Raw genomic sequence first — 27695 nt, 5'->3', positions numbered from 1 at the left:
GGATAGCTTAAGTTTGATCTTTATATAAGTTTGAGACGTGGAGTTCAGGACATTTCCACTGTAAATTCACAAAGAGGTACCTTGGTCCTCAAACTTAATCCGTTCCAGAAGTCAGTTCCAAAACCAAAGCGTTCCAAAACCAAGGCGTGCTTTCCCTTGGAAAGTAATTCAAAACAGATTAATCCATTCCAGACTTTAAAAAACAACCCCTAAAACAGCAATTTAACATGAATTTTACTCTCTAATGAGACCATTGATCCATAAAATAAAAGCAATAATCAATGTACTGTACTATGAAATAAATAAGATAATATTGTTGATGATAAAAATTAAAATTATTCTAATTTTCCAACCTGCACTGATGATAGTCATTGTTTCGATGGGGGGCTTTTATCCATTTCCGTAGTCTCACAATCGATCAATAGCTGAACTGGGTTCCACACAGTCACAAAAACAAATTAACCAAAAAAGCCTCAAAAACAAAAATGCAAAATAAATAGCAAAAACAAAAGCCCTAAACTTAATCCGTTCCAGAAGTCCGTTTGACTTCCAAAATGTTCAAAAACCAGGGCGTGGCTTCTGATTGGTGCAGGCGCCCTGGAAACAATAGCAGACAACTGCATCGGACGTTCAGCTTCCGGAAAATGTTTGAAAACTAGAACATTTACTTCCGGGTTTTCGGCGTTTGAGTACCAAGCTACCACTGTACCTAGTTAAAACATTGCTTTGTCAATTTCACAATCAGGCTGGAATTTTCTAATCCTTAATGACTTTATCAGAGCAGTCGTTTGTTATTTTGTATACCATTTTCACATCTGAAGCACAAGTGTTTGCAAACAGAATAGATAACAATTATTGGTCTTTTTTAAAAATGCCTTTGCCATAGCAGAGTTTCCCCTTTAATAATATGCTTATTGTAAGCTCAGCCTGTGTAAGAGGAGCTGCTTTTGAGAGAGGGGGGTAAATCACTTCCATTTGTTTTCTGTTGTAGAGCTGGTGTAGAGGTATTGTTCAATGAGCTGGAAGTCCCTGAAGAAGAATACTCCTTGGGCAGATCAAAAATATTTATCCGCAACCCAAGAACAGTATGTGAACCAATTTTTCCTCCATTACAGCAAAGGCAGCTTCAGTACATTTCTCTCTTTCCTCCTCCTCTTTCTTTACAAGATAACAGAGTTTTAAGGTGAAATTCAGGTTGTTAAGTGATGGAGGGCTAAAGCTTAGGTTTTGGAAAGAAGAGAGAAATAAATTTAATCCAGCATTATTATTTTTTTCTTGTCACCGTCACATGCCATCTAACAATTGTATCACGCATTCCTCAAAACGTTGGTTTTGTGTGGGCCTCAGTTGCAGACAAAAAAAAGCAGCTTGTTAAAGTTCATTTCTTGCATTCCACCTTCTCTCCCTAGCTGCATTTTGACATATCACAACAGCTCTTAGTCCCGGCTAAATGACAGAACAGGAATGGACAATATAACAACACTTGCAGTTTGTGAACGGACTGCTCACAGACGTAGACTTTGTTTGGATAAATGTGACAACATTTGGAATGTAGTAGGCTATTAACATCTGCATATGTATTAGGATAATAACACTGTATCGGTTTATATAAGAATCTATGGGAGTACACTACATTGCATTTTTGTATGTACAGTGATACATCGCTAGACAAACGCCTCGCACAAAGAAAAACTCGCAAGACGAAAGCTTTTTGCGAGTTTTTTTGAGACTTGCAAGATGAAGTTTCCTATGGCTGTGCTTCGCAAGATGAAGCAGGGCAGGCGCACGAACGGGAGAGTGGCCGTCTGGTTGGGCGCACGAACGGCTGCTGGGGAAGGAGGGAGGGAGCCTCTCCCTGGCCCTCCTCCTGCTTCCCCCTCCCCAGAGCCTTAAAAAACCTCCGGCCGTGGCGGGTGAGTCGGCGCCTTTTTTTGCACTTTTTTTCGCCCATAGGAACGCATTAATTAAATTTCAGTGCATTCCTATGGGAAACCGCGCTTCGCAAGACGAAATTTTCGCAATACGAAATGACTGAACGAATTAATTTAGTCTTGTGAGGTACCACTGTGTATATATTTCTTATACATATCAACTGCTCTTTTTTAAACCCAACTTTCCCCCTCTTTATCACTTTATTTCTTTATAATTGAAATTCTTTCAATAAAGTATTCGTGTTTTTTTTAAAGTATAGGAATGGATTGTTCCTAGTTTGAATTGCAGCTGGGGAATGTCAATTCTGAATGCAGTCCCATGTAAAACTCCCTGCAGGCAAAATGCTAGTACACCAGTGAGGGGTTCAAGCTTTCTCCCTGCAGAACTAGTTTTCCTCATGAGGATTATTGTTTTTAAACATAGGGGGCAAAAGCTAAAATAACGTAGATGTCAAACATTTTACTCTTCCTTCTCATGTCTCCCTCCCCCCCAACCCCCCCCCCAAAAAAAAACCCTGCATAGCTCTTCAAATTAGAAGATCTGAGAAAACAGCGCCTTGAGGATTTGGCCACCCTGATCCAGAAGATCTACAGGGGCTGGAAGTGTCGCACACATTTTCTTCTCATGAAAAGGAGTCAGATTGTGATTGCTGCTTGGTACAGGAGATACGCAGTAAGAAAAGATTATATCTGGGGCTTTTTTAATCCTGTCCCTTCTCAAGAGTTCAGTGCAGTTAGCAATACTTAGCAAAAAAAAAAGTGACCTCTGTGGTTAAACAAAAGTACCCAGTGAATTTTTTAAAATGGCTGTAAACTCAGAACTGTGCTCTGCTTTTGTAATGAGTATTCTTGGAAGATGCTCAGGTTTGGACGCTGGTAAGTCTTGCCTCGGCTTTGTAATCTTAAAGCAATTAGTTGAGGTATGTGTGTTAGAGTACCCTTGGTTGGTCTCAATGTGCACTTTTAATTCAGTTTGATAAGCCATAGAAACAGCAGTAGAGCTCTTGGACCCAAAGCAGACATAATATGGTTTGCTGCCTTAATCCTGATTCAGGTTCCAAATGCCCAGTGAAACCATGTGGTGTTTTTTTCTTTGCTTGGCTAAAATATGCCTCCAGGTGACATGTATAAGGAGACACCTTGTGATCAGAACCTGTCTTTAACCATGTTTTGCTCATTGCCAACGTAACACTTAACCATTGTCAATACAGACATGGGTTGCAAACCTGCTTCAAACCACGGTTTCAGATGGCCAATTATTGACCATGGTTTAGTTATTTAGACACAATGCCTAGAAGTGCAGCGTGCTTCTAGCAAACAGGCTGTACCACTCACCAGGGGCAGTCCCTACATAGCATGTGTCCCTAACAGAACCAGTACAAAGTGTGTGTGACAAGCTGAGTATTTCAGTTATGTAAAACTCCGACTCATTCTTGTTTAAATTTTCAATGCAGCAACAAAAGAAGTACCAGAAGATCAAGAGTTCTGCCATCGTGGTGCAGTCTTATATCAGAGGATGGAAGGTGAGAAAAAATCAATTCAGAAGACTTGACTGCTGCCTCTCCGTGGTAGAGAAAAGGGGGTACTTGTAGCGAATCACACCCTGCCATTGGAAAACCTTGTTGTTTTTAAAAAGGATGTAATTAATGGATTTACTGCTTTGCGGTGTAGAAGCAGCGACTGGGGTTCAGAAAGCCAAGTTGGACATGCGAGATGTAGGCCCAATCATAATGTTCTTTAAAAACAACTTAGGACTGCTTAGAATGTGCGGAAATAATCGAAAATAAAAATCCAGTCAAGAAAAATGTGGTTTACCAGAATGCTGTTTGGATTATTCTTAAAATGATATGCTATTCCCTGCCCCCTGATTTCATTTTGTTTAACTTAAGCTCTCTCTAGAATCTGTGTTATGTGCATTTGCTGATATATTTTGAAAACTTGAGTAGTTGTGGCTTAAAATCCCAAGCCACCGGTAGAATTAGATGGGCCTGGGAAATCTGGCTTAGGTCCCACTCCTACTCATGTACTGTATCAATAACTGATTGGAAGACCAATGCTGTTACCCCTTTCCTCAGTAGCTTTGCAACGCTGCCTGCTTTAGCATCCTGAGGCCTACATTGTGAAAGGCACTGGGCAGCACACTAGATTACACCAGAAAGGCATAATAATAATAATAATAATAATAATAATAATAATAATAATAATAATAATAATACGGTAATAATAATAATAATATTTATACCCCACCCATCTGGTTAGGTTTCCTCAGCCACTCTGTGCAGCTCCCAACAGAATATTAAAAATGTGATGAAACATCAAACACTAAAAACTTCCCTAAACAGGGCTGCCTGTCAAATAGTTGTTTATTTCCTTGACATCTGATGGGAGGGCGTTCCACAGGGTGGGCGCCACTACCGAGAAGGCCCTCTGCCTGGTTCCCTGCAGCTTTACTTCTTGCAGTGAGGGAACCGCCAGAAGGCCCTCGGAGCTGGACCTCAGTGTCCGGGCAGAACGATGGGGGTGGAGACGCTCCTTCAGGTATTCAGGACTGAGGCCGTTTAGGGCTTTAAAGGTCAGCACCAACACTTTGAATTGTGCTCGGAAACGTAGGATGGAATAATTATGAAACGTTTGCCTTGTCTGGGAGTTTGAAGTGGGCAGGTGGGCATCAAATCACTCTGTTATCCTTTGCACACCTCTATTTTAAGCGCTAACTCTTCTTTGGCACGGGCTATTGCTGTTTCACAGGCTCGAAAGCTGCTCCGTGAACTCAAGCATCAGAAACGCTGTCAGGAAGCTGTTACGACTATTGCCGCTTATTGGCATGGAGCTCAGGTAAGAAAACACAAGCCAACTTCTGTTTGTTTCCGAGCCAGCTACATGGGTGCAAAGGTTGCCTTTCGATGGAAAGAGTGGCAGAAATGTTTTCAGCTGCTTGCTTCCCTTCACTTGAGTTTTCTCCACTTCCCTCACCCCACTCCAAGCTGTGCTTTTACACAAGTTCCAGTCTAAAAATCCAAGCACACACTTTTCATTTATTCTGTGTGAAACGGCTTCCTTTCTGTCCATTGGGAAAACTGAAGCAAACTCTCTTCTTTTCTTTCCTTTCTCTCTCTCAAAATTTCCTGCGATTCATTTTCAAATGCACCGCAGGTGCGAAGGGAGCTGAGGCGGCTGAAGGAGGAGGCTAGGAATAAGCTTGCTATTGCTGTTATTTGGGCTTACTGGCTTGGATTAAAGGTACTACACGCAAGCATCATGTGTCCCCTTCCCTTATCCCACTCACCTTTTTTTAAAAGCAAGAATTAATCATTTGTGCTGGCTTACTAAACATGAGCATGCCACTACTGATAGCCTTCCCTTTACACCTTTGCCCCGATTAACCTGAAAACAATTCCATAAACTAAAAAAAAGTCCGAGCATGCCCAGCTGTTTAGCACTAATTGCTTGTTAATAAGCCGTAAAGCATCTAGACTGAAAAAAGGGCTCCAAAATGTATTTAACTAAACTTGCACGTCTCGAAGCAAAGGCCCTTTTATTAGCATGCACACGCAGTAGTAATTTTATAGGTTCCCACGCTAAGAGCTGAGGGGGGAAAAATGTTCTATTAATTAAATTCACAGCCGTGACATAGGTTCTAACCCAGGCATCCCCAAACTTCGGCCCTCCAGATGTTTTGGACTATATTTCCCATCTTCCCCGACCACTGGTCCTGTTAGCTAGGGATCATGGAAGTTGTAGGCCAAAACATCTGGAGGGCTGAAGTTTGGGGATGCCTGTTCTAACCCATGTCCTAATATTTCACAATTTGTGTGAAAAGTGTTAGGTTTTGTTTTTTTTAATCCCAACAGAATTCTATGATCTAAATTTCTCATTTTTTATAGTAAAAACATGGGACATATCAAATGTCAGGCCTACAGATGTCAAAGGGTTCTTTAGCGTCCTCAATGTGGTCCATCGCTCCTTATCACTTGGCGTTATTGAGCCATCTTCTAGTGGCCATCAAACCATACCTTTAGTTGCGCAAAGGGGCAAGCGTACTAAGGGTTTGCTGCATGCCACCGCATTGGGATCCCTGCAGGTTTCATTTAAAATTGGCAGCTCAGGGAGTGCTGGTGTAATTGGCAATTTGTTGACATTTGCAGCCAAGGTTCGGAACTGGGAACAGAAGCAGTCAGTAGACTGGGCATGTGAGAGATCAAGCAGCCAATTAACACTAAATGCATTGCTTCTGGTAAATGAGCCCCTAGAGGGCCATGAAAAACTGTGTCCCGGGCTTTTTTGACTTGTCTACCCATTGTACCCAAGGGGCGCAGTGTGAAAGGTGTAGGTGAGCATGTTGGCCTCTGAAACTGGTGCTGATCCCCAGCTGCATCTGAGCGCTGTGTAGATCTAGAGAATACTTAAAATTATTTATAACCCTTTAGGATTTTGGGAAGAGTATTGCCGATATGATAGTTCACATCAGTCATATCTAAAAAAAATGACACAGGAAAATCCCAAGACGAATAGTCATACCAAAGTATGACTTTGGCATGTCTGAAGTCCGTTTTGGGGCCCTAATCCGGTCTGCCAGTTGATTAAATTCCCCCCCCCCCAACGGCAGTATATGTCCTACCTGGGGGTGAAAAAAGCTCAGCAACTTAGGGGTAGAATTGTAGAAAAAGCTCAACAACTTCAATCCTAAAAAACATGAACCCTAAAAAAATGCTCAACAGCTTGGGTTGGCTCTCATGCATGTTTACTTCATCAAATCTGGCCCTCTTTGAAAAATGTTTGGGCACCCCTGGTTTACAGTGATCAACTGACCACACAGTATTGACACAGAGAAAAGAAGAAAACGTGTGTTATGTAACAAAACCTCCTCCCTGGAGAACGTTCTTTTGAAACAACTGCTAACCGTACTGGAGAGCCTTACCAAATGTGGCTGTACCTTAGGGAAGTAAACACCACATGGAACATCACTATTTGCTGCAGCTGTTGTTGTTTTTTAATTTTTGTTTTGTATGGTAAAACACTCCACTTAGGTGAAATGATTCAACTGTTTATTTGGGGCTTTACTAGTGATATACCATAAAAAGTAGCTCGAGGGTTATAGGTTTAATTTGGAAAACCAAGCTAGTCTGTGATAGCTGGGATACTGTCAAAGTAGACTAGCATTGAATCACGTCATGTGGTTGTTGGCCCCTTTGGAGTGGAAATTAACTTTAGGAAACAACTGGAAATTCTCCTGCAAGATAGCTTTGACTGATTTCTTTGAGGAAAAGTTTTAATAATAATAATAATAATAATAATAATAATAATAATAATAATAATGGGTGCTTGGTATGACCAGCCTCTTGATCCGTAGAATTTCAAATGTTTATTTGATTTGGTGATCAAATTGCACAGGGCACCACCACCATCATGTAAGTCAAACAAAACAAAACACATACACGCAACATCTCCCCAAAAACACTTCAGGCATGAGGGGTTCACATACTGAACCCAGTTATGAAACAATCATCAATTGCTGACCATAAACAAAAATATCACTTAGAGTAAATTGATCATTGCCTGAATCCTAATGACACTGCAATTCCCCCCAACATTCGTATGCCATTTACTAAGAACTTGATTGCGCTTGTGTGAACTTCTATTTGAATACAGACTTAAGTAGCAGAGCATGCTTTTGTTACGACTGCAAAATTTGCAAGACAAACATTCTGTGAGATGAACTGTGTCTCAATGCTGCAGGTGCATAGCTACGGCTGCTGTTAGTGTAGAGCTTTACTCAAACAACCATTTGAACTCTGTAGGTGCCTGTCCTCTACTAACCCTAAAATACCAAAAAGCAATAACAGAATCTCATGGCCATACAGAATGTGTAGATCTTTTAACATCCCTATATGTGTTACCCATTCCCTGTGTTCTACACATACCGAAGTCATGTTGATGTGATGTGATGTTCATGTATGTCTCTGTGTGACATCAAAAAAGAAGAAGCTCTTTTACAAGATTTTGGAAGAAAGCGCATTGACACCCACAATTGTGTAAGGCTGGCCTAAACTGGGATCCTTAAGTACTTCGTGTCCAGACCTTAGTGTTTTAAGGGGACGTGTCCTAATGTTTTATCTGGAATAACAACCCTTTGGGCTGCAACTATGCAGAAAGTTTCCCATTTAAAGTTGAGATCTATACAGCATTTGCAAGACCTAACATGCCATACGAGAGTGCCAGAACCCAGGGAACTTCCACCACTCTTACTTCTCTTACCTGCCTTGGTGAAGCAGCGCCGAGGGGTCTGCTTGCACTTTCACCCTCTCTTCACCCTATCATGCTGGGGTTCTATAAGTTGCATACTGTTCTTCCATCTTCCTGTATTGGCTTGTTCTATCAGTGGGAGAATTCTATTCCTGATCATTGTGCTTACCTGCATCAGGCTGCCTCTGTGATTCACTGTCTAAACCTTTTAGGCTCGAAGGGAGTTGAAACGCTTGAAGGAAGAGGCTAGGCGTAAGCATGCTGTTGCAGTCATTTGGGCTTACTGGCTTGGACTAAAGGTACTCTCTTAAACGACTCCCTTATGTCAATAATGAACTCAATAAAAAGCGTGCTCTCTACTAACGCATAATCAACCTCTGGTGCTGTGAGATTGCTCTAGCAAGCATGATCTTTAAGGAAATTATTCTTTCCCCTAGATAGACTCTTAGAAACAAGCAAGCAAAATGGCATTTTGCAGATTATGCCAGGCAACTTTGTGTGTGTGCGTTTTCAAATCTATGCTGCTCTTTCAAAAACATTGTTAATCTTACCAGCAGCGCGACTTCTCAAAGGGATAATAAATAGTTTTAACTAATAGGGGTTTCATTGCAGCTATTGACACCAGCTGGCTTTGGCGACGATTCAAGTCATTGCAAGCAATTCTTTTCTGAACCACCTTTTGCTGTTGTGTGACGATAGCTCTCTGCTTTTGTTGGTACATGATTGTCCAGAATTACTAAACATTGAGAATGCTCAATTTTCCTTCTGACGAGGTATTTCCTCTCGGCAAATGGATTGCACTCATGTGGAGGGACTATTTGTGTGAGCAGATGCGTTCCAGGGGATGGGGGAAAGAGAGGAGGCTAAGATATGTGGCCACTGCAATTTCAGTGGCTGTAGCAAAACTCCTCCTGCCACAGTTATACAGGAATCACAGCAGCCCCACACAGTCCTGATTTGCATGTCACACTAAGCCAAATTATGGCTTAGTGCAGGTGTGGGGGAACTCTCCAGATGTTGCTGAACTATAGCTCCCACCATCCTGTCATTGACCATGTTTGCCAGGGATGATGGGAGCTGGAAGTTAGCAACATCTGAAGGGCCAGATGTTGGTATAGTGGAGCCGTTTATGCATACAGGGTCCCCGAGCAGAGTTTGCAGGCACTTTGCAGCTCGCTGGTTCTTTCTGCCGCGGCATCATGCCGATCTGCGGCCGAGCCAGCTTCTCGCATCGTTGACCTGTAAGCAACTTAAACAAGGGCAAATTTCTTAAAGGTGCAACCCTATTCCATTCAAATTAATAAGGTCCTTTATATTTGTGTTAGAAGTCAAATATATGAAGATGCTGTATATTCTTGCTGCCTTTTGCAGCGGCGGAACATATGTCAGCGCTGCCCAGGGTGGGCGTGCTCCCAAGGGGCATGGGGCGCAGAGGGTGCCCTCCCAGGCGCAGGATACTGCTCGGGTGCACGGAGCGGCACGCCCACAGGGGCAGAGCGAGCCACTCATGGCGGACATTCGGCGTGCCGCCCGCCCGTGATTCCCAAGCCTTCCCCCAGCTGTCAAAACGAAGGAGGAAGGGGGGAAGGCCGCCGGCAAAGCGGTGCAGCTCTCCCCTTCCTCCGACAGCTTGGGGTGGGTTTGGGAGTCACGGGCGGCGCGCCAAATGTCACCCACCCACTCAGCGAAGACACCCAGGGCGAACCGTTCCCACCGCACCCCTCTTCCTCCGCCCCTGGCCGTTTGTTAACCAGACACTCAAAAGATCAGAGCAAGTCATGCTTGATGTGGTTCTGCTCTCTCTTTCTCCCGTTTACATGATTTTGAAAAACTAGATGAATCTTACAGTTCAGCTGTTTCCTAAGAGCTGCCCTTTCTGAATATCTAGAAATCAAACACATATGATATGGTGTGTGTGTGTGTGTCGGGGGGGGGGGATATTCTCCACATACCTTCCAAGTTGCTGTCAGAGAAATAAGGGACCGGGCTGGAAATAGAAGACCGGAAGTAGCGCTGCCGCCATTTTGGAACTGGGCGGAGCATGCTCAGAAGTGACTTTTGATGCTGCTTTGCCCAGTTCCAAAATGGCCGCCGCGCCAGAATAAACTGGGGAAAAACAAAAAAAAATCCATTTTTTCAGCTAGGAACAGCTGGAAAAACGGGGATTTCCCGGGGAAAACGGGAGACTTGGCAGCTATGATTCTCCATTTTATTAAGAACCTGATAATGTCAGGTAGAGATAATGAGGACTTCGTCTCAACCTGTTTTTGGGTCGTACCACTTCAGACACCTTTGACTGAATGCTTCTCTACCAAATATTAACATGCACAAAGAAAATAGGAACCAGCTGTCACTGCCTGCATGTGACACTCAGTGGGGCTCTTGAGAGTTTATGGAGCCTTGGCCAATGAACAGTCGCAGGGGGGCAGCCAAGTTCTGGTTTTCTCCCCCCCCCTTCTCCCCTTGCAAAATTACTGCGGACGCTTAAGCATTGCCATTTTACAAATAGACCCTAACTACATGGGAAAGAGATTACTTTGCTTCAGGAGGCTCCCTGGTGCTATAATTTCTAGTGTGGGTTGGAGCTGTGTGGCAAAAATGTGTCTTTGCTAGCCAGGGTGGGAGTAGGGAGTATAGAACCCTCTGCTTTTTTGGGGTCTGGGATATAATTCCTTGTGCAAAGGTAGGAGTTGCACCTATTGTGGCCCGCCCTTAATGCCCCTAGCCCTGTGGCTCCCAACGTGGGGCACACGCCCCACTGGGGGACAATTCGAGAATGAGTTATTAACAGTGAATGGCCTTTTAGGCTTCCTCCATGTGAATAGGAGTTCACTTTTTGAATAATAAAAAATATATATCACGGGGCGGAGGAATCAGGATTTTAGAGATGCGTAGGTGGGGCATGGCAAAAAAAGGTTGGGAATCACTGCCCTAGCCTCAGCCATGTTTTTCCTCTGACCTCCCCCCCCCACTTGTATGTGAACCCAAAAAAGTTGCTTATCTATTTATTACTTACTTATTTCATAAAATGTATACACTGCTTGATTGTAAACAAAACAAAACAAAACCTCAAAGCAGTCTACAAAAGATAAAAGGCGTAAAATCAAGAAAAATTGGCAACCCCACTTTAAAACAAACAAACGTTAAAATACTTAAACAGATTCAACTTTCTAAGCATCTGCATAGGCTTGTCTAAACAGGAATGTTTTTAGCAGGTGCCAAAAAGTGTCCAGTGAAAGTGTTTGCTTGATCTCAATAGGCAGGGAGTTCCAAAGTGTTAGGCGCTGCCACACTAAATGATTGAGTTCTTACAAATGATGGAATGTGGCAATTGGATTCCAAAAGGTTCCCCGCCTGGTATAGAGAGGAACATTCAGCCATGTGAGTCCTTAGCTCTAAACTGAAATGGTACCACCCAAACTCAGGTTTCCTGATAATAATAAACACATCCAGAAATGCTAAAGCCTCTTAAGTAGTCAATGAAGATTTTTATTTTGCCTGTGTCTACCCTAACTTTTTGTATTTGGGGGGAACCTAGATTGTGATCTTGCCTCTGGAGAACAACACTAAAATTGTCTCCTTGGAATTTATGCTTATGCGAAGAAAACAAAAACTAAAGCTGAATGTTTACTCTCACGTTTTTAATTTCTCAGGTCCGTAGAGAGTACAGGAAATTCTTCCGAGCCAACGCTGGAAGGAAGATCTACGAATTTATAATTCAGAAAATTGTACGTTTCCCTCCCTCCTTATACAGTTACCGCAGCAATCACATTCACCTGCAGCCAGTCATCAGAAAAGAATAGCAAACACAATCATTTGAAGATGTTTTATTTCTCAACATACATAAGATGTGCTGATTGGAGGAATACATACAGTCATACCTCGGTTTGCGACCGCAATTCGTTCCGGGGAGCCGGTCGCTGCCCGAGTTCATCGTAATCCGAGGGGCACTTCTGCGCATGCACGAAGCGCCGATAGAGTGCTTCTGCGTGTGTGCGTGCTGCGCAGATTGCTTCTGTGCATGCACACACTGCGCAGATCGCTTCTGCACATCCGTGTGCTGCGGAACCCGGATGTAAACACTTCCGGGACCACGGCGGTCGCAAACTGAGGCGGTCGCAAACCGAGGTATGACTGTAGTACATAGAGAACAACTATGCTTTCTCTATTGATGTTTTTTTTAAATTATCTGTGCTGCAGATGGCAAAGTAGACTGCATTTAACCTAAAACAAAAAGTTGCTCAGCTCCTCACAGCTGTGCCACAGAAAAAACAGGAGCCCATGAGCCCATGGCTTGCTGTGGCTTAGTCTTGCAATGCTAATCTGTGGTTTGGTGCCCGTGTTGAGAACCTTTGTTCCTCCAGATAATCGCTGAGCTACAATTCCCATTCCCCTTGGCCATTGGTCATGCTTGCAGGGCCGGCTCTAGGTATAGTTCCAGCGGCGTGGGGCGGCAGGCGGGGCGCTACGCAGCAAAGCCGCGTGGAAGCCATGCTGCGCGCTGCGAGGGGGCAGGCGCCGGAGCGATCTCCGCGCCTCAGCGCCAGGCGCCCAACCTGCTCAAGACTGCCCTGCATGCTTGCTGGGATGAGTGGGAGATGTAGTTCAGCAACACCAGGAGGGTCCAAAGGTTCCCTGCACCTGGGTTAGTATCACATCAGAAACAGCTCATTGGCTTAGTAAAAAGTACAATGGTTTTACACTCAGTTGTTGCCAGCAATGTAATATCTTTTTGTGTAAATAAAGCTGGATGTTGGTTTGCCAGATCTTGTGAATAGGGAATGTGGTTGTATGAAGCCTGCTTGAATTAATATTTTTAGTAAAAAAAAAATTAATGGCTTGCTTAATTCTTCTTACCATAGATGCAAAAGTATTTTTTGGAAATGAAGAATAAGATGCCTTCTTTATCGCCAATCGATAAAAACTGGCCAGCAAGGCCTTATCTCTTCTTGGATTCAACTCACAAGGAACTGAAGAGGATATTCCACTTGTGGAGGGTAACCATATGATATAGGAGTTAATTGCATTTGTTTGTTTGTATTTTTATTTATAGTCTGTTCTACCTTCTACTCTCAGGCACTCAAAGCAATTTAAAGAATAATATAGTGTTTTGTTTTATTGTTGTTGTATGAAACAGATAGAAACATAAACACAAAGCATTGGAACATCTGAACAAATAAAATACGATAAAAGCCATTAATAAAGCACCAGGGGAACAATACATGCAGTGGTCCTTATTTTTCATTAGAAGTGTCTCAGCAAAAATACATGTATTTCAGCGGCTGTCAATAGTTTCAAATGGCATCAATCCAAAGAGACTGAAATTGCTCTTGGGTTTCATTTGTTAGTGGGGAGCTTACTGAACTCAAGCAAAATCCAACCTGGGAACTGTGCATACGCTATTTGGAACTTCCCAGATAAACTGGTTGAAGTCGGGGGTGTCTGCTCTCTCTCTCTCTCTCTCTCTCTCTCTCTCTCCCCTCTTCCCTCCACAGTTTAGTTAAGTTGCTGAGGATGGCTGAATCAAAATGAGAAGTGTTAAGCACCAGTTCTTGAAACAGTCCTCTGGGTGATTTCCATATTTTCCCATTAATCTACACTTTCCCCAGCCATTGGAATTTCCTTAAGCCTTGTATTCTGGCCTGTATGTTACTAATTAGTTTTATGAGGCAGAGGGAACATGTGTAATGATCGCTGTGAGCATATCTGTTCATCCTGTGAGATTTAATCAGATGAGTTATTTAAGAAGCAAATGACAAAGGTAAAGGTAAAGGGACCACTGACAGTTAAGTCCAGTTATGAATGGCTCTGGGGTTGCGGCGCTCATCTCGCTTTACTGGCCAAGGGAGCCGGCGTACAGCCTCCGGGTCATGTGGCCAGCATGACTGAGCTGCTTCTGGCGAAACCAGAGCAGCGTACGGAAACGCCGTTTACCTTCCCACCGGAGCGGTACCTATTTATCTACTTGCACTTTGACGTGCTTTCAAACTGCTACCCGTAGGTTGGCAGGAGCAGGGACCAAACAACGGTAGCTCACCCTGTCGCGGGGATTCGAACCGCCGACCTTCTGATTGGCAAGCCCTAGGCTCTGTGGTTTAGACCACAGCGCCACCCGCGTCCCAGATAAGCAAATGGTAGCTAAGTAGATTTTTTTAAAAAAAAATCATTTTGATGCCCTCCCTAGGTTGTCTTGTGATGAATGTGTGTTCACTGGGAAACAGGTAGAAAATGAGGTACTTCTTGTGGAGCTGATTGCTGCGTTTATATAATTGCCTGTGGGATGTGACTGATTCAATCCAGAAATGCATTAAAATTGGCTTCTTATGCACAAAGGGAATAGCAAGTCATGGCAGCTGCTCTTCCGAAGCCACTTTCAAAGAATAGCTTTGTGATTCATCTGTAATGCTGTTTTTGCAGTGTAAAAAGTACCGGGACCAATTCACAGACCAGAAGAAACTGGTTTATGAAGAAAAACTGGAAGCTAGCGAACTTTTCAAGGACAAGAAAGCTTTATACCCAGCCAGGTAATGAGCCGTTCGGAGGCCTTTGCTGAGGCTGCAAGATTGAAATGACCTTATTTCATATAGGTTGAGGGGAAATTTGCTAGAAAATCCTGCTTATCTTTACTAGCAGATGCTGCCCATTGTAGGCTTTCGCAACTTTCCTTATCTCCATGGACTTGCCCAGAGAGCTTATATTACATGGATTATTGGCTTAATAAAATATTTCTTCCAATGGCTTTACATCTGGAAAATTGAATCTAAGTTGGTTAAGCACACTGAACACGCCACATACAAGGCTATCGAATTTAGGTACTATGTAGGTTTCAAATGGATGTTACATAAAATCTCATTTTTTAAAAAACAACAACAACAACAACTTTATGTCCCATTTCTCCCATGCCAAAGTGCAAGAGAGGGGATTATTAAAACCTAGGGATGAAGAAGCTTTCTAGAAGATGCCTCATCATTTTAAAATTACACACTTCCCAGGAGTGTGTTGTGTTGTATGTGTTTGCATCTTCGTGAGGCCTGCCTGGTATCGGTCAGCAACTCTCACAAATATTCTGAAGAACGGATTTTTTTAAAAAAAAAAGAATTAAAACCTCGCATTCTAGGAAACCTCTGTGGGCAGCAGGGACTGGTAGTGTGTGGAAATGTAGATCCCTGAGTGACGACCGTGGAAAATGCAAGTTTCATGCTAGGGATTATTAGGGAAAGGATTGAAAATAAAACTGTCAATTCAGTGATGCCCTGGAAAAGGCACAGAAAAAGGAGCAAGACCTCTGTGAAGAAAGACCACATCCATATCCATTGAAGCTCCTAGTTTAGTTTACGGGGGGAAAGGGACAACACAATAGTGGTTTATAAAGTTACATGTGGTTTGAAGGAATTTGAGATGTGATAGCTTTTTCTCCTTTTGTAATACAGAACTTGGGGGGGGGGTCATCCGGTGAAAATTAATTAGTGGGTGATGCAGGACAGACATAAGGAAGGACTACAGTGGTACCTCGGTTTACAAACACAATTGGTTCCAGAAGTCTGTACTTAACCTGAAGCGTACTTAACCTGAAGCGAACTTTCCCATTGAAAGTAATGGAAAGCGGATTAATCCGTTCCAGACAGGTCCACGGAGTACTTAAACTGAAAATACTCAAACCGAGGTGTACTTAAACCGAGGTATGGCTGTACTTTAAACACAGCCCATAATTAACTTAAGACATGTGTTTGGATACCACTCGGGTCTTTTTTTCACTTTGGTATTAAAACAAGCAGCCAAAGTTAAGTTCTTTATCTTATCAGTTTCTTAGACAGGTAGGAGCTGGTCCTCATATGTCTGGATGAATCTCGGGCAGCACTCCTTTGTTCCAGCCAGGGGTACACACAGTTCATGTTGCTTCAGGGGTTGTAACACTGTCTGGATTATTTCTTCCTTTGGAAGCAGGGGGCAAGAATCTAATGCAAAATGACGACAAAAAATTGTTTGGGAATCTTAATAAGTGTTGTAAGAAACGTATTCTTTTTGTAATTAAATATATGTTGGGTGTCTGTTTTTGTTAAGAGAGTCCTCTGACATGGTTATGGATTAGACTCCTGGGCTGCATGGCTACAGGGCTACGTGTTCTTCTCACTGGGTTTTGCTCTCAGGGTTGTACCCTGGTCTGTTTCCCAGATGAGGAAATGGGTCTAAAGTAGCCAGAAGTGGTAATTGCTACACCACAAATACACATGTCACACACAACTGGATTTCCTGTGAGGCAAAGATCTGAGGGGCAAAGGATTTTATTCTATTTCATCTTATTTTATTGCCTCTGCAGGGTCTTAATTTTTCCTACTGATTATAATGTAGAGGCATAGCTCCCTTAATAGTAGGGGGAAATTGAGTGTACAGGAAACCCAGAAATTCTTCAGCCTAGGAAATTTCTGGGGGCTAAAAATCTCATCATTCCTTTCAGGTTGACCGTAGTGAGCCAGCAAAGTTATCTTCCATAATAGTGGTGATTATGATGTTGACGATAACAACAACAACAATTTTATTATTTATATGTGTCCCATCTGACTGGGTTGCCCCAGCCACTCTGGGCAGCTTCCAGCAAAATATATATAAAAAAACACACGTAAGAGAACTTTGTCAGCATCTCCCATTAAATGCTCCCTAAATGGTTCAGGACCACAATACCTCAAGGGCTGCCTCTCCACACATGAACCGGCCCAGACCCTTGACCATAATCTGAGGCTATTCTTTGTGTGCCTCCTCCATGAGAGCTCCGGAGGGTGGCATCACAAGAAAGGGCCTTTTCTGCAGTGGCTCTCTGCTTGTGGAATGCTCTCCCCAGGGAGGCTTGCCTGGCACCTTCATTGCATGTCTTTAGACACCAGGTAAAAACATTCCTCTTCTCCCAAGCCTTTTGATAATTACTGGGTAATTACTGGATAATTAAACAATCTATGGCCTTTTAAACTGGGGTGTGTGTGTGAGTATTTTTCTCTGTTACTGTGTTAGATATTTTTCTGCTTTTATATTGTAAACCACCCAGTGTTTCCCGGATGAAGAGCAGTATAGAAATTTAATTAACCACCAGGCAAGTGGCTGTTTGCAAGCTTGACTAAAGGCATGCCAATGGAGCCATTTTATGAGCTTTCTTCATCTCTTTATTTCTGTTGTCTCCCTCCAGTGTTGGGCAGCCTTTCCAAGGGGCTTACCTCGAAATCAGCAAAAACCCCAAGTATAAGAAACTAAAAGATGCCGTGGAGGAAAAAATCATTATTGCTGAAGTAGTAAACAAAATCAACAGAGCAAATGGAAAGGTAAAAAAAGAAGAAGCAGCTTATACCCAGTGAGATTCACTTTTTGTTCCCTTTGACTTATGTTACATAAGCTTATTACTGTGTGAAGCAAAAGCAAGACATGTTGCTCTTAATAATCCTGTCTCCCCAGTGCTCTTAGCCTTATTTAGAATAGCTATTCCCAATGGTGATGGAATGTTTAAATGCATAAGCATCAATGAGACTTGTGACTTACCCTGTCCCTAGGTAACTAGTTCCTTATCCCATTTCCATAGCCATTTTGTAATTCATTCCCCCATTTCAAGATGGCGGATTCATTTGGAAAGGTCCAGCTGTGGCATTATCGCCACTGAACCAAAATGGCTTTTACTTTTGTCACATAGACTTGAAGAATCTTGGTACAAGCCAGACCTTGAAGTTGCATTGATTCTTTAATAGTTGCCCCTATGTATTAGCCCCGTGAATAATCCCTGTCATTCTTCCTCAGTGCACTGCTAGGATTTTCTTGCTCACAAAAAACAACGTGCTGCTTGCCGATCAGAAATCAGGGCATATCAAATCAGAGGTTCCTCTAGGGGATGTCACTAAAGTGTCCATGAGCTCCCAGAATGATGGCTTCTTTGCTGTACATCTCAAAGAGGTAGGTATGAAATGAGCAAACGTTCATAATTCAAAACTCATGAATCACAGCCTATACAGAATAAAATGGGGTTTTCTGCTATCCCGCTATCTACACACTATAATTTTACTATAATTTCAGCCCCTTCCCTATTTTTTTAAAAATGGTTTTCCATTTGAACAGCATATAACAACAATAACTTGTCCAGTGGCACATTCTTCTAAAGCTTTCTGTGTACTATGTAGTACAGTGGTACCTCTACTTACGAATTTAATCCGTTCCGAATGCACATCCGTATGTAGAAAAATTCGTAAGTCAAATCACGATTTCCCATAGGAATGCATTGGAAACGGATTAATTCGTTCTGGAGCCTAGAAAAAAGACTTTGAAGTCCACTTTAACTGCACAGCAACATTACCTTTCAGTGCAGGCGGCAGCAAGGGCTTGATCCGGCTGTAGGCCGAACAGCGGGGTGGCGGGAGCGCTGGCGGCAGCGGCAAGGGCCCGATCCGGCAGGAGCCGGCAGAGCGCGGCAGCGGCAAGGGCCCGGAATCGACCCAGCGGGAGCACTGGTGGCGGCAAGGGCAAGATCCGCTGGGAGCCGGCTGAGCGCAGCGGCGGCGAGAGCCCGATTCAGCCCAGGGGGGTGGCGGGAGCGCTGGCGGCAGCAAGGGCCAGATCCGGAGGAAGCCGGCTGAGCACGGTGGTGACGAGGGCTGATTCAGCCCAGCAGGGGTGGCGGGAGCGCTGGCAGCAGTAAGGGCCAGATCCGGCAGGAGCTGGCTGAGTGCGGTGGTGACGAGGGCTGATTCAGCCCAGCAGGGGTGGCGGGAGCGCTGGTGGCAGTAAGGGCCAGATCCGGCGGGAGTTGGCTGAGCGCGGTGGTGACGAGGGCCGATTCAGCCCAGCAGGGGTGGGGGGAGCGCTGGTGGCAGTAAGGGCCAGATCCGGCGGGAGTTGGCTGAGCGCGGTGGTGACGAGGGCCGATTCACCCCAGCAGGGGTGGCGGGAGCGCTGGCGGCGGCAAGGGCCATATCCGGCGGGAGCCGGCTGAGCGTGGTGGTGACGAGGGCCCGATTTGGCCCAGCAGGGGTGGTGGGAGCGCTGGCGGCGAGGGCCCTTCGGATGTCGTAAGTGGGCCCCAATTTTTTTTACTTGTAAGAAGAATATTTCGTAAGTAGGGTCATTCGTAAGTAGAGGTACCACTGTACATAATGAGCTTATCTGTGTATTATCAGTTTAAAAAGCCTGTCCACAGGGATCATTGTGTTGAGGGTGGAATAAAAGTATTTTCCATCTCATTTGTAAAGGAAAAGCACGTTTCACCAAAAATGTCCTTCCTTGAAGTGCCTTCTGTGCTGAGTAAGACACATTTCAAATATTATTTAGCCAAACTTCAATAGGGATTTCAATAGATTGTTTCCAGTAATGAGCTTTGGTTAATCGGGCTGCTGATAACAGAAAAAAAGTACTATGGGCTTCTCCACACTTATCCTTTGCCCTATGCTTTCCAGGCACAACTCCACACTTTAAAGCTCCGTGTCCAAGTGTTCTTTTTTTTCCGCTCACATTCCCTGTGAAAACCTGCTCTCTAAAGCTGAAGCGCAGCAAACAGCAATTCAGATGCTCCATGGATTGCTGTTTGCTCCGAATCAGCTGCAAAGAGCTAGTTTTCATGGGGAAAGCTCTGGGGCAGGAAAAAATAGTGCCAGAAAACAGAGCTCTAAAGCTGGGAGGAAAGCTAAGTGTGGATAATCCCTGTTTTAATTCAGATTGAATGATAACGTGCAAGTTTCCTTTTCTGTGCCAGGGATCTGGAGCAGCTCGGAAAGGGGACTTCCTGTTCAGCAGCGATCACCTGATCGAAATGGCCACGAAGCTTTACCGCACCACGCTCAGCCAAACGAAGCAGAAGCTCAACATTGAAATATCCGATGAGTATGTCCTGCCATTTGCCCACTTTAAACAGCTTCTGCTGGGAGAATTCGAAATGACTCTAAATGAAAAGATTGAAACTGATTTAATAATACGAAAACAAACTGAAGGTTAAAAATATGAAGGTTGATGAGAAACAAACCACCACGGAGAGGCAGGGAAAGCATGTGGAAGCAACAGTTTTGAAACTGTTGAGCGAGGGGGCCACCACAGAAGTGGCCACACTCTACTCTCCATTTCCGCAACCTGCCTGACTACAGTTGTAAGTCCGGGAAGCCGGTGTTAGGATTCCTCCCTACACTAAGGTAGTTTTCAAAAAGAACTTCATTTATCCCTTTGCTGCCTTATCCAGCATTGCTCCCTAACAATATCCAAAGCCTGCCCACATGACAATCTTGTAGGCCAATGCCCATCTGGTTGTATGATTTGGATCTTTGGGTCTCTCTCTGCTATTTGAGCAGGGACGCAAATTTATGCTTTTAAAACTGTCTTTTCAGGAGTTATTTCTTAACCCCAGCTTCATCTTGACAATTTGACTGGCACTTAGTAATGTGTGGAACATAATTGATTCCACTGCATGAGCAGTTTTCTTACCCTTCCTTTGAATAAGAGGTGATAAAATCAGAGTCTCCTAGTAATCTTGGTGTGTGTTCTTGTAAAACGGGGGCCTTGTGCATTCCATTACTTTCTCACCCGTTTATTGCTATAGAATTACTTGCTCGCAGGAGGGTCTGGAAGAAACAGAGACTTGTGAATTTTCAGATGACTTATTTTTGGCGTAAGCTGAATTGTCAGCGCTGATGGTGTTTTGGAGCCCTTTTTTATTCAATAGGGGAAGAAATGCATTTAATCTACTAGTAAACCATAATTGCTGATAGCCTTTGTTTCCAAAGGTGCCAGACTTGACCAAAATTAAATCTGTGTGTGCTTGGTAAATATTTAGCACACTGGATGAGTCTGCTTAACGCAACTTCAATAACACTTACGTGATGTAACCCTGCAGGTCTGTTTCCTAATGATGCAAACAATTCCAGACTATGGTAATCCCTAGTGTACAACTACTTGTGTTCACATTTGTGTAGGTGTGGGGGATTGCTACTTCTACAAACCATCGAAAAGGAGGTATACAGGACTCGCAGGGAGCATGTGAGCTTATGGTCTTCAAGTCCAATTATGGTTGTGCTTGTGTGTTGCTCCTTTAGTCTAGCAATGACATATTTGTACAGCCGTACTTGAACAGCTTAGTTCTTGAACCTTTTGGCTCCCGTACACTGCAAACCCGGAAGTGATTGTTCTGGTTTGCGAGCTGTTTTTTGAAACTGAACATCCAACGGGGCTTCCACGGCTTCCGATTGGCTGCAGGAGCTTCCTGCAACCAATGGGAAGCCACGCTTTGGTTTCCAAATGTTTTGGAAGTCGAACGGACTTCTGAAACAGATTCCGTTCCACTTCCAAGGTACAACTGTATCACCAGGTGTACCTTTGGGGCAGAGGGATCGAAAAGAAACTGAGGAGCAGTGCTGAACACCTTTAATTGGGACTACTGCTCTGCCCCTAGGAACTGCATGAAAGGAGACGGTGCATTGGAGCTCAGAATATTAGTTGTGGGGCACTGCAGCTCAGGGACAGACCATGTGCTTTTGCTTGCAGAATGTCCCGGGTTCAATCCCCAGCATCTCTGAATAGGGCTGGGAAATATTCCTGCCACAATTCCCTGGAGCTGCCACTTAGTGTAGGCAATACTGAAGTGAAAAACCAATGATTTGACTTTGTGTAAGGCAGCTTTTATGAGCTGGGGGCAATAGCTTCATCAGAGACCATCAGCCACCAACAGCTGAGGAAGGCGCGTTAGGTTCCTCTACATTGGCTTACAGCAGCGTAACAACTCCCACCATCCCTAGCTAGCAGGACCAGTGGTCAAGGGTAATCAGAACTGTACAGTCGTACCTTGGTTGTCGAATGTCTTGGTTGTCGAATGTTTTGGCTCCCGAAGGCCGCAAACCCGAAAGTGAGTGTTCCAGTTTGCAAACGTTTTTGGAAGCCGAACATCCGACACGGCTTCCGGTTGAGTGCAGGAAGCTCCTGCAACCAATCGGAAGCCGTGCCTTGGTTTTCGAACGTTTTCGGAAGTCGAACGGACAACCAAGGTACGACTGCATTCCAAAAACAGCAAGAGACCCAAGTTTTGGAAACACTTGCTTAGAGTAACTGTTGCCCTTCTTCTATGCATCATTATTTGTTGTGGTCCTTTCCGTGCAGCCTTTCAGAAGATGGAGCATGGTGAAAATATGAATAAGCATTGCTCGCTAGGACTTTATGTAGTTATCTAGTGTTTGGGACAGGATTGGTGTAACCCTGCGGACCATTAGCCACAGTTTTTCAGTCGCTGGCTGACGTGCCGTTTATCTCTTTATTTAATCAGTTATTCCTCTCCTGCCTTTCACAATTGTAATCCGTCTAAAGTGGATTATATGTTACAGTGCTTTAAAAAAAAAGTTTTAAAGATATGATTTAGTTGAGGGAGAAAGAGATGCAATTCTCTAAATGGCTGACCACTTTTGCCATAAGGTTTTAGGGGAAGGGAGGGAGTGGATGGGAGTTCTGGGCTAATGGCTCATCAGGGACTCCCAACTGGGTAGCTGGAAAAATGTACTCTGTAGAAGCTCTGAAAAGATCAGGCTCCTTCGTCCCAGGAGCTCTGCAGTTAGTTTGATTTGTGGCTTCTGGTTTAAGGCAAAAATCCTTCTGAAGTGTGCTAAATCCCTGTTGGAAGCCTCGCTTAAGATAAAAGGCTGGAAAAGAGAGGTTGCCTCTTCTAAAAGGTGGCGTGCTTTCCTGCTTTGTTACCAATGGGATCTGTCAGTGCTAAATGGTGCTGTGATGTTTATCTTCATTATATCTGGAGCTGCTGCACCGAATGTGGAGGAGGGGAATATTCAGTAACACTCAAACTAATGGTTTGCAAGCTACTGGGAATTTAGCTTAGCCATTTGGATGCAGGAAAGCCAAGAGAGGGGAGAGGGTGTCCAAGAATTCAGTTACACAACTTGGACAGGACTGAGTGGGAAATAACATGGTCACTGTGAAAAGCTGAATAATATGAAAACGAGGGGTTTTAGACATTAAATGGATTCAGATAAGCCCTAAATTGTCATACAGCAGATATGTGGCTGCCAGGGCCCAGATGTAGTCAGTTCTACCCTACCCGACCAAGATTTTTCTTAGAAGCTTGATTTTACCTTATTATTTTTAACGACGTCTTTCCAATGGCTGAGAGAACCCTCCAAATGTGATTGTGCAGATTGCCTTAAAGAGCATTCCTTACATGCAACAAGGATGTATCGGCATGTTGTTTGAAAAGCAAGCTACCGCCTACCCAAAGTTAAACCATTGATTTCAACTGGAGAGGGTTGGACACATGCCTTGCTTCCTCGTTGGAGTAAACGGGGTCTAAAAAGTGATTAATTTTCACTGAAACATGCCCATGGTGGTTACTTCTGTAGGATAGGGCCTGGTGTGTCGAGCAAAGAACGATTCAGTCTATCAGCAGCAAGGGAGAGGGATATTCTGATGGGAGCAGCTAGAAGGGGGGAGGGTTGAAATGGGTAGGAAGAAGGGACTAGAGTGCCTTGGAAATTACATTACTATGGAAATAGTAAGCATATACGTAGGAATACTTTTTTATGGATCTCTGTGGGTGGTTAGACACATGTGGAAGCAGGAACAGTGATTTCAAATGGTTAGCTAACATTGTGCCCTCCATATATTGTTGGATTCCAGCTCACATCAGCCTCAGCCAGCATGGCTAATGGGCAGGGAAGATGGAAGTTGTAGTCCAACAACATTTGAAAGGTTGGGTAAAAGAATCTGTTGAGGGCCGGGGGTGGGGGCTGTTTCTGAATTGAGGGATTTGGTAAGAGTAGTTCACAAATGGGACCAGTTTAGGTTGTACCCCTTAGAGTGCACCTCATAGGAAAAGGGGACCGTTTGTGGAAAATGTGGGCTTTTCAAGTTTGTTTACAAACTCTGCCACCCTCTCAAAAGGTTTCTTTTTATTTGTCAGAATTGCTTTGACTTGACTTTAGAGGATTAAAAAAGAAAGAAAGACATCACAGGATACATTAGCTAGCAAAGATTTCATGACTTGAGAATAGAGAGCAGTCAGTTTGCAGTGAGCAATAAATACTTTGCTTTCTTCTGTCATATAGTATCTTCCCTGTTCCATGAGACCCACCAGACGGGGTTGGTGAAATGTGTCCCATTTTAACTCCCTTATTTCCCCGCGTCAAGTGTGGCGGGGAATAAATATATCTGTACTCAATGTGCTGGAAGATGGGATACAGCTGAAAAGCATTTTGCAATTGTTTCAGCCGGCAGTAGAATTTCCGACACACCATATTGAGCCAATCTTGAACGTAAAGCCAAATTGTGACATTTTGTATATATTCCAGTGCCTGTGTTTTTATTTTATTTTTGTAAAGGCACGCTAAGTGCTGAAGGGCAACACAGTAAGTGTGTCAGCCAGGGTCCCCCACCCCAACTTTCTTTCCTTTCCTCTGTATGATTCTCTCCGCTGTACTCCATGCTCTGGTAACTTCCCAGATTGGATTATTGCAACACACTCTACGTGGGGCTGCCCTTGAAGATGATTTGGAAACTTCAGTTGCTCCAAAACGACTCTCAAAATATGAAGATTTCTTTAATCAAATAGCAGCCCTAGTAGTTGCTTTTTAAAAGTTACTTGGCCTGATACCCAAGATAGAAAATCTGGATATTCTTCTTGTCTGCCCTCAACAGTAATATTTCTTTAAAAAAAAAAAAAAAAAGCAAACATTTTGTATTTGTTTAAAAGCCAATAAAATTGTTTTTTTTAAAGCAAACAAAAGTATCTGGCATTTGCAACCCGTTAATAACCCATTAACAGAATGTACAACCTGCCTCACTGCCTGCTATAAGCAAATTTTGGAGGTGGCTCACTCACTTAGCACTATGGAAAATAAGCAAAAATCAAGGGTGGCGGACAGGGGGAGTAGATTTGCAGTGAGTTACTGGTTAGGAATATCCAGCACTGGCCATATTCAGGTCCATTGGTTTTAGCATGTCTTCTCTAAGCACGATTAACGTGAGATAATTACCTTCTATTTCATTGCTAATATAAAGAGGGCTTGTGATGTGTTACGCTTCTTTGCTTTCTCCTTGCTGCTGCAGCCAACTGGGACGAACGCCATACCGAACTGAAACCTGTGTTTTTGCACCTCCTAGGTTCCTCGTTCAGTTCAGACAAGACAAAGTGTGCGTCAAGTTTGTGCGGGGCAACCAGAAGAACGGCAACGTGCCCACTTGCAAGCGAAAAAACAACCGGCTTCTCGAAGTTGCTGTACCTTAATTTATGCACGCACTCTCCCTACAATTCTCCATAATGGTGCAATTTTACTCATTTGGCAGGGGGGGAGGGGGGGATTTGAGGGAGGGGCAGTCTGCTAAAAGGTGCGACTAACTTATTGACCCCCCCCCCTTCTTTTAAGTTGTTACAGCTTTTGGTTGGTTTTTATATACAGGCTTTGTGTGCTGATAGCATATTATAAACAGAAGGATGCCTTGCCGCATACAATTTCTGTGGTCATTCCTTACTTTTTAACGCCGCATATCGTAAACCCCGTACGCTTTCATGGCCCGTTCCTCATATTTATTCTTTAGAGCAGAATCCTTCGCCGCAGATTACATAGACCCATTTTCCCCCAACCCTAGTCTGTGGCAGAGCTCAGTCCAAAGGGTTAATCATAAACCAGGGCTGAAGAGTCTTGGCAAAATTCTGGGGCTGCTGCAGCTACCTTGTTAATTGCAAACAGCACAAAGCACCATGTAATTTGATCTTTAATGGAATATGTGGGGCAGGAAGCCCTAATTCTGCAAAGCAGAAGGAATGTACCACTGCATATGCAGCAGCTGCGTATGGGTTTTTTTAAAAAATTATTATTATTTACAGTGTGAATGGGGGGGGGACCTAGCATTCTGCATCAGACTTTTTAATTGCCAGCTTTTAATGACTTTATAAGACTAGGAAGCAGAAATGATTCCATTAAAGAGGCAAGAAGTGCGTTAGACAGTTAACAATAGCCACACAACAGCGCAAGGCATCTCTCTTGTTCTCCCCCACCCCTCTTTAAAATGAACCTTCAATGTTTAAAACTCCTTAAAAAGCAGTTGTTTGCATGGGGAAACGAGAGGGCAAGGTATTTAACACTACGTGTCAAATGAAAGAATAGAGGAATTTTCTCCCCCCCCCCCCAGATGTTGGCATGCGTGCTGTACAATGTGCAATAAAGCATTCATACAACTTGTGAAAATTATTTATAATAACTTCTGTGGGTAATAAAAGATGAGAGATCCTGCGTATTTGTTATGAGGACTTAAGTTAGGCTAGTTCTTTCTTAATGCTGACGTTATTACTTTGGAAGAAGGGGGAATCATTTCGGTGGGGAGGTATGATGTACATAAATTTGATATTAATGATAAATAATTGTTTTAATTCTGTGCTGTTTGGTACTCTTGTGATAACCATATTTTTGTATTTCAACCAGTTTTATATAAGTTTGTGTGCCTGATATGTAATGTGTGCACAGAAACACTTTACAATCAAGAACTGCATTCTAAACTTTCCGAATGGAGATTGCAGCTTAAAGCCTTGTATAAACCAGGAGAATTAGCCGAATGCATTGATTTATGGAGTATCGTTTTCCAGTGTTTAGACAGAAGTTAGCTAAAAGAGATTGTTGAATGTGACTGTTTGACTTGTTGATGTAAGGATGGTTTTAGATCTATTGTATTCTCAGACTGATGCGAGAAGTTGCCATCAAGGAGAGGTTTCTGCACAATATGTGCAATGCAAAAAACCAACCAACCTAAGTATAAATAAAGAGAAGCTTTGAAGCAATGGCTTTCCTGCGTTTGGCCTTGGGTTATTTATCAGCCATCAAATACGTGGTTTTTTTTAAGAGTGCAGAGTAGAAAAAATAACGACAGCAGATCTATTGATAATACAGACTTTTCCCCCCAGATGCATTTCTTAAACAAAAATCTTCCTGCAGCTGTACTTCCATCCCATTTGATCTTTGGTGAAATGGCTTCAGAAGAGCTTTTAACCACTTAAGCTGCTGCTTCATATTAAATGCAGAAAACCCAAACTTACACAGCTCATATTAAATAGTAGCTTCACCATCTGAACTAAGAGGATTCTTCCAATATATGGAGCTGACTGCTATCCCAACATCCCTGTATATTTGTGTGGCCATGGAATGATGCTATTCAGATGAAGAGGCAGGAGACCACACAGGCTGGTTTCTCAATGGCTGGGGTCAGCCGGAAACAGGCCTAGCTCCCACCCCAATAGTGCCTCCAAAATGAACCCCTTTACTTTATCCCCATATAAGTGGGCGGGCGGGTATGATTAATTCATGTGGGAAAAGTAAAACACCATTAGTATTTAGAGGATCTGGCTACCAGGACTGGGTGATATATATCGTCCAAAACCAGTTTCAGGTCCATATCATGATAACTGGTTTCATAATTTTGGACCTGGCAGTATATTGCAAATCATGGATGTGCGTCTGTTATGCAAAAAAATCACTATGTGGGGAAAACTGTGAAGCCAGCCAATGCCCCTACAGAGCTCCATTCTCA

At 43.5% G+C, this 27695-nt stretch overlaps 1 protein-coding gene across 4 annotated transcripts in view; it reads left to right on the top strand.

Annotated features, from left to right (window-relative positions):
• The window catches only part of MYO1B (myosin IB), a 141550-nt gene extending 114601 nt beyond the window's left edge, over positions 1-26949 (top strand). For 2 of the 4 annotated variants that reach the window (XM_035136296.3, XM_088654976.1), the window contains exons 19-31: positions 992-1085; positions 2455-2604; positions 3386-3454; positions 4680-4766; positions 5085-5171; positions 8387-8473; positions 11828-11902; positions 13037-13171; positions 14592-14698; positions 17350-17482; positions 17949-18101; positions 19891-20018; positions 25278-26949. In XM_035136296.3, coding sequence (XP_034992187.3) covers positions 992-1085; positions 2455-2604; positions 3386-3454; positions 4680-4766; positions 5085-5171; positions 8387-8473; positions 11828-11902; positions 13037-13171; positions 14592-14698; positions 17350-17482; positions 17949-18101; positions 19891-20018; positions 25278-25401 — 1429 coding nt within the window. In that variant the 3' untranslated portion in view covers positions 25402-26949. The remainder of the gene's footprint in view (positions 1-991; positions 1086-2454; positions 2605-3385; positions 3455-4679; positions 4767-5084; positions 5172-8386; positions 8474-11827; positions 11903-13036; positions 13172-14591; positions 14699-17349; positions 17483-17948; positions 18102-19890; positions 20019-25277) is intronic. The other 2 variants (XM_035136305.3, XM_035136313.3) reach the window with 2 other exon arrangements.
• The last annotated feature ends 746 nt before the right edge of the window (positions 26950-27695 follow it).

The sequence above is a fragment of the Zootoca vivipara genome, chromosome 1 (assembly GCF_965207765.1).
Source record: "Zootoca vivipara chromosome 1, rZooViv2.hap1.1, whole genome shotgun sequence".
NCBI classification, from domain to species: domain Eukaryota; kingdom Metazoa; phylum Chordata; class Lepidosauria; order Squamata; family Lacertidae; genus Zootoca; species Zootoca vivipara.
This window is presented reverse-complemented; position numbering and strand designations above follow the sequence as displayed.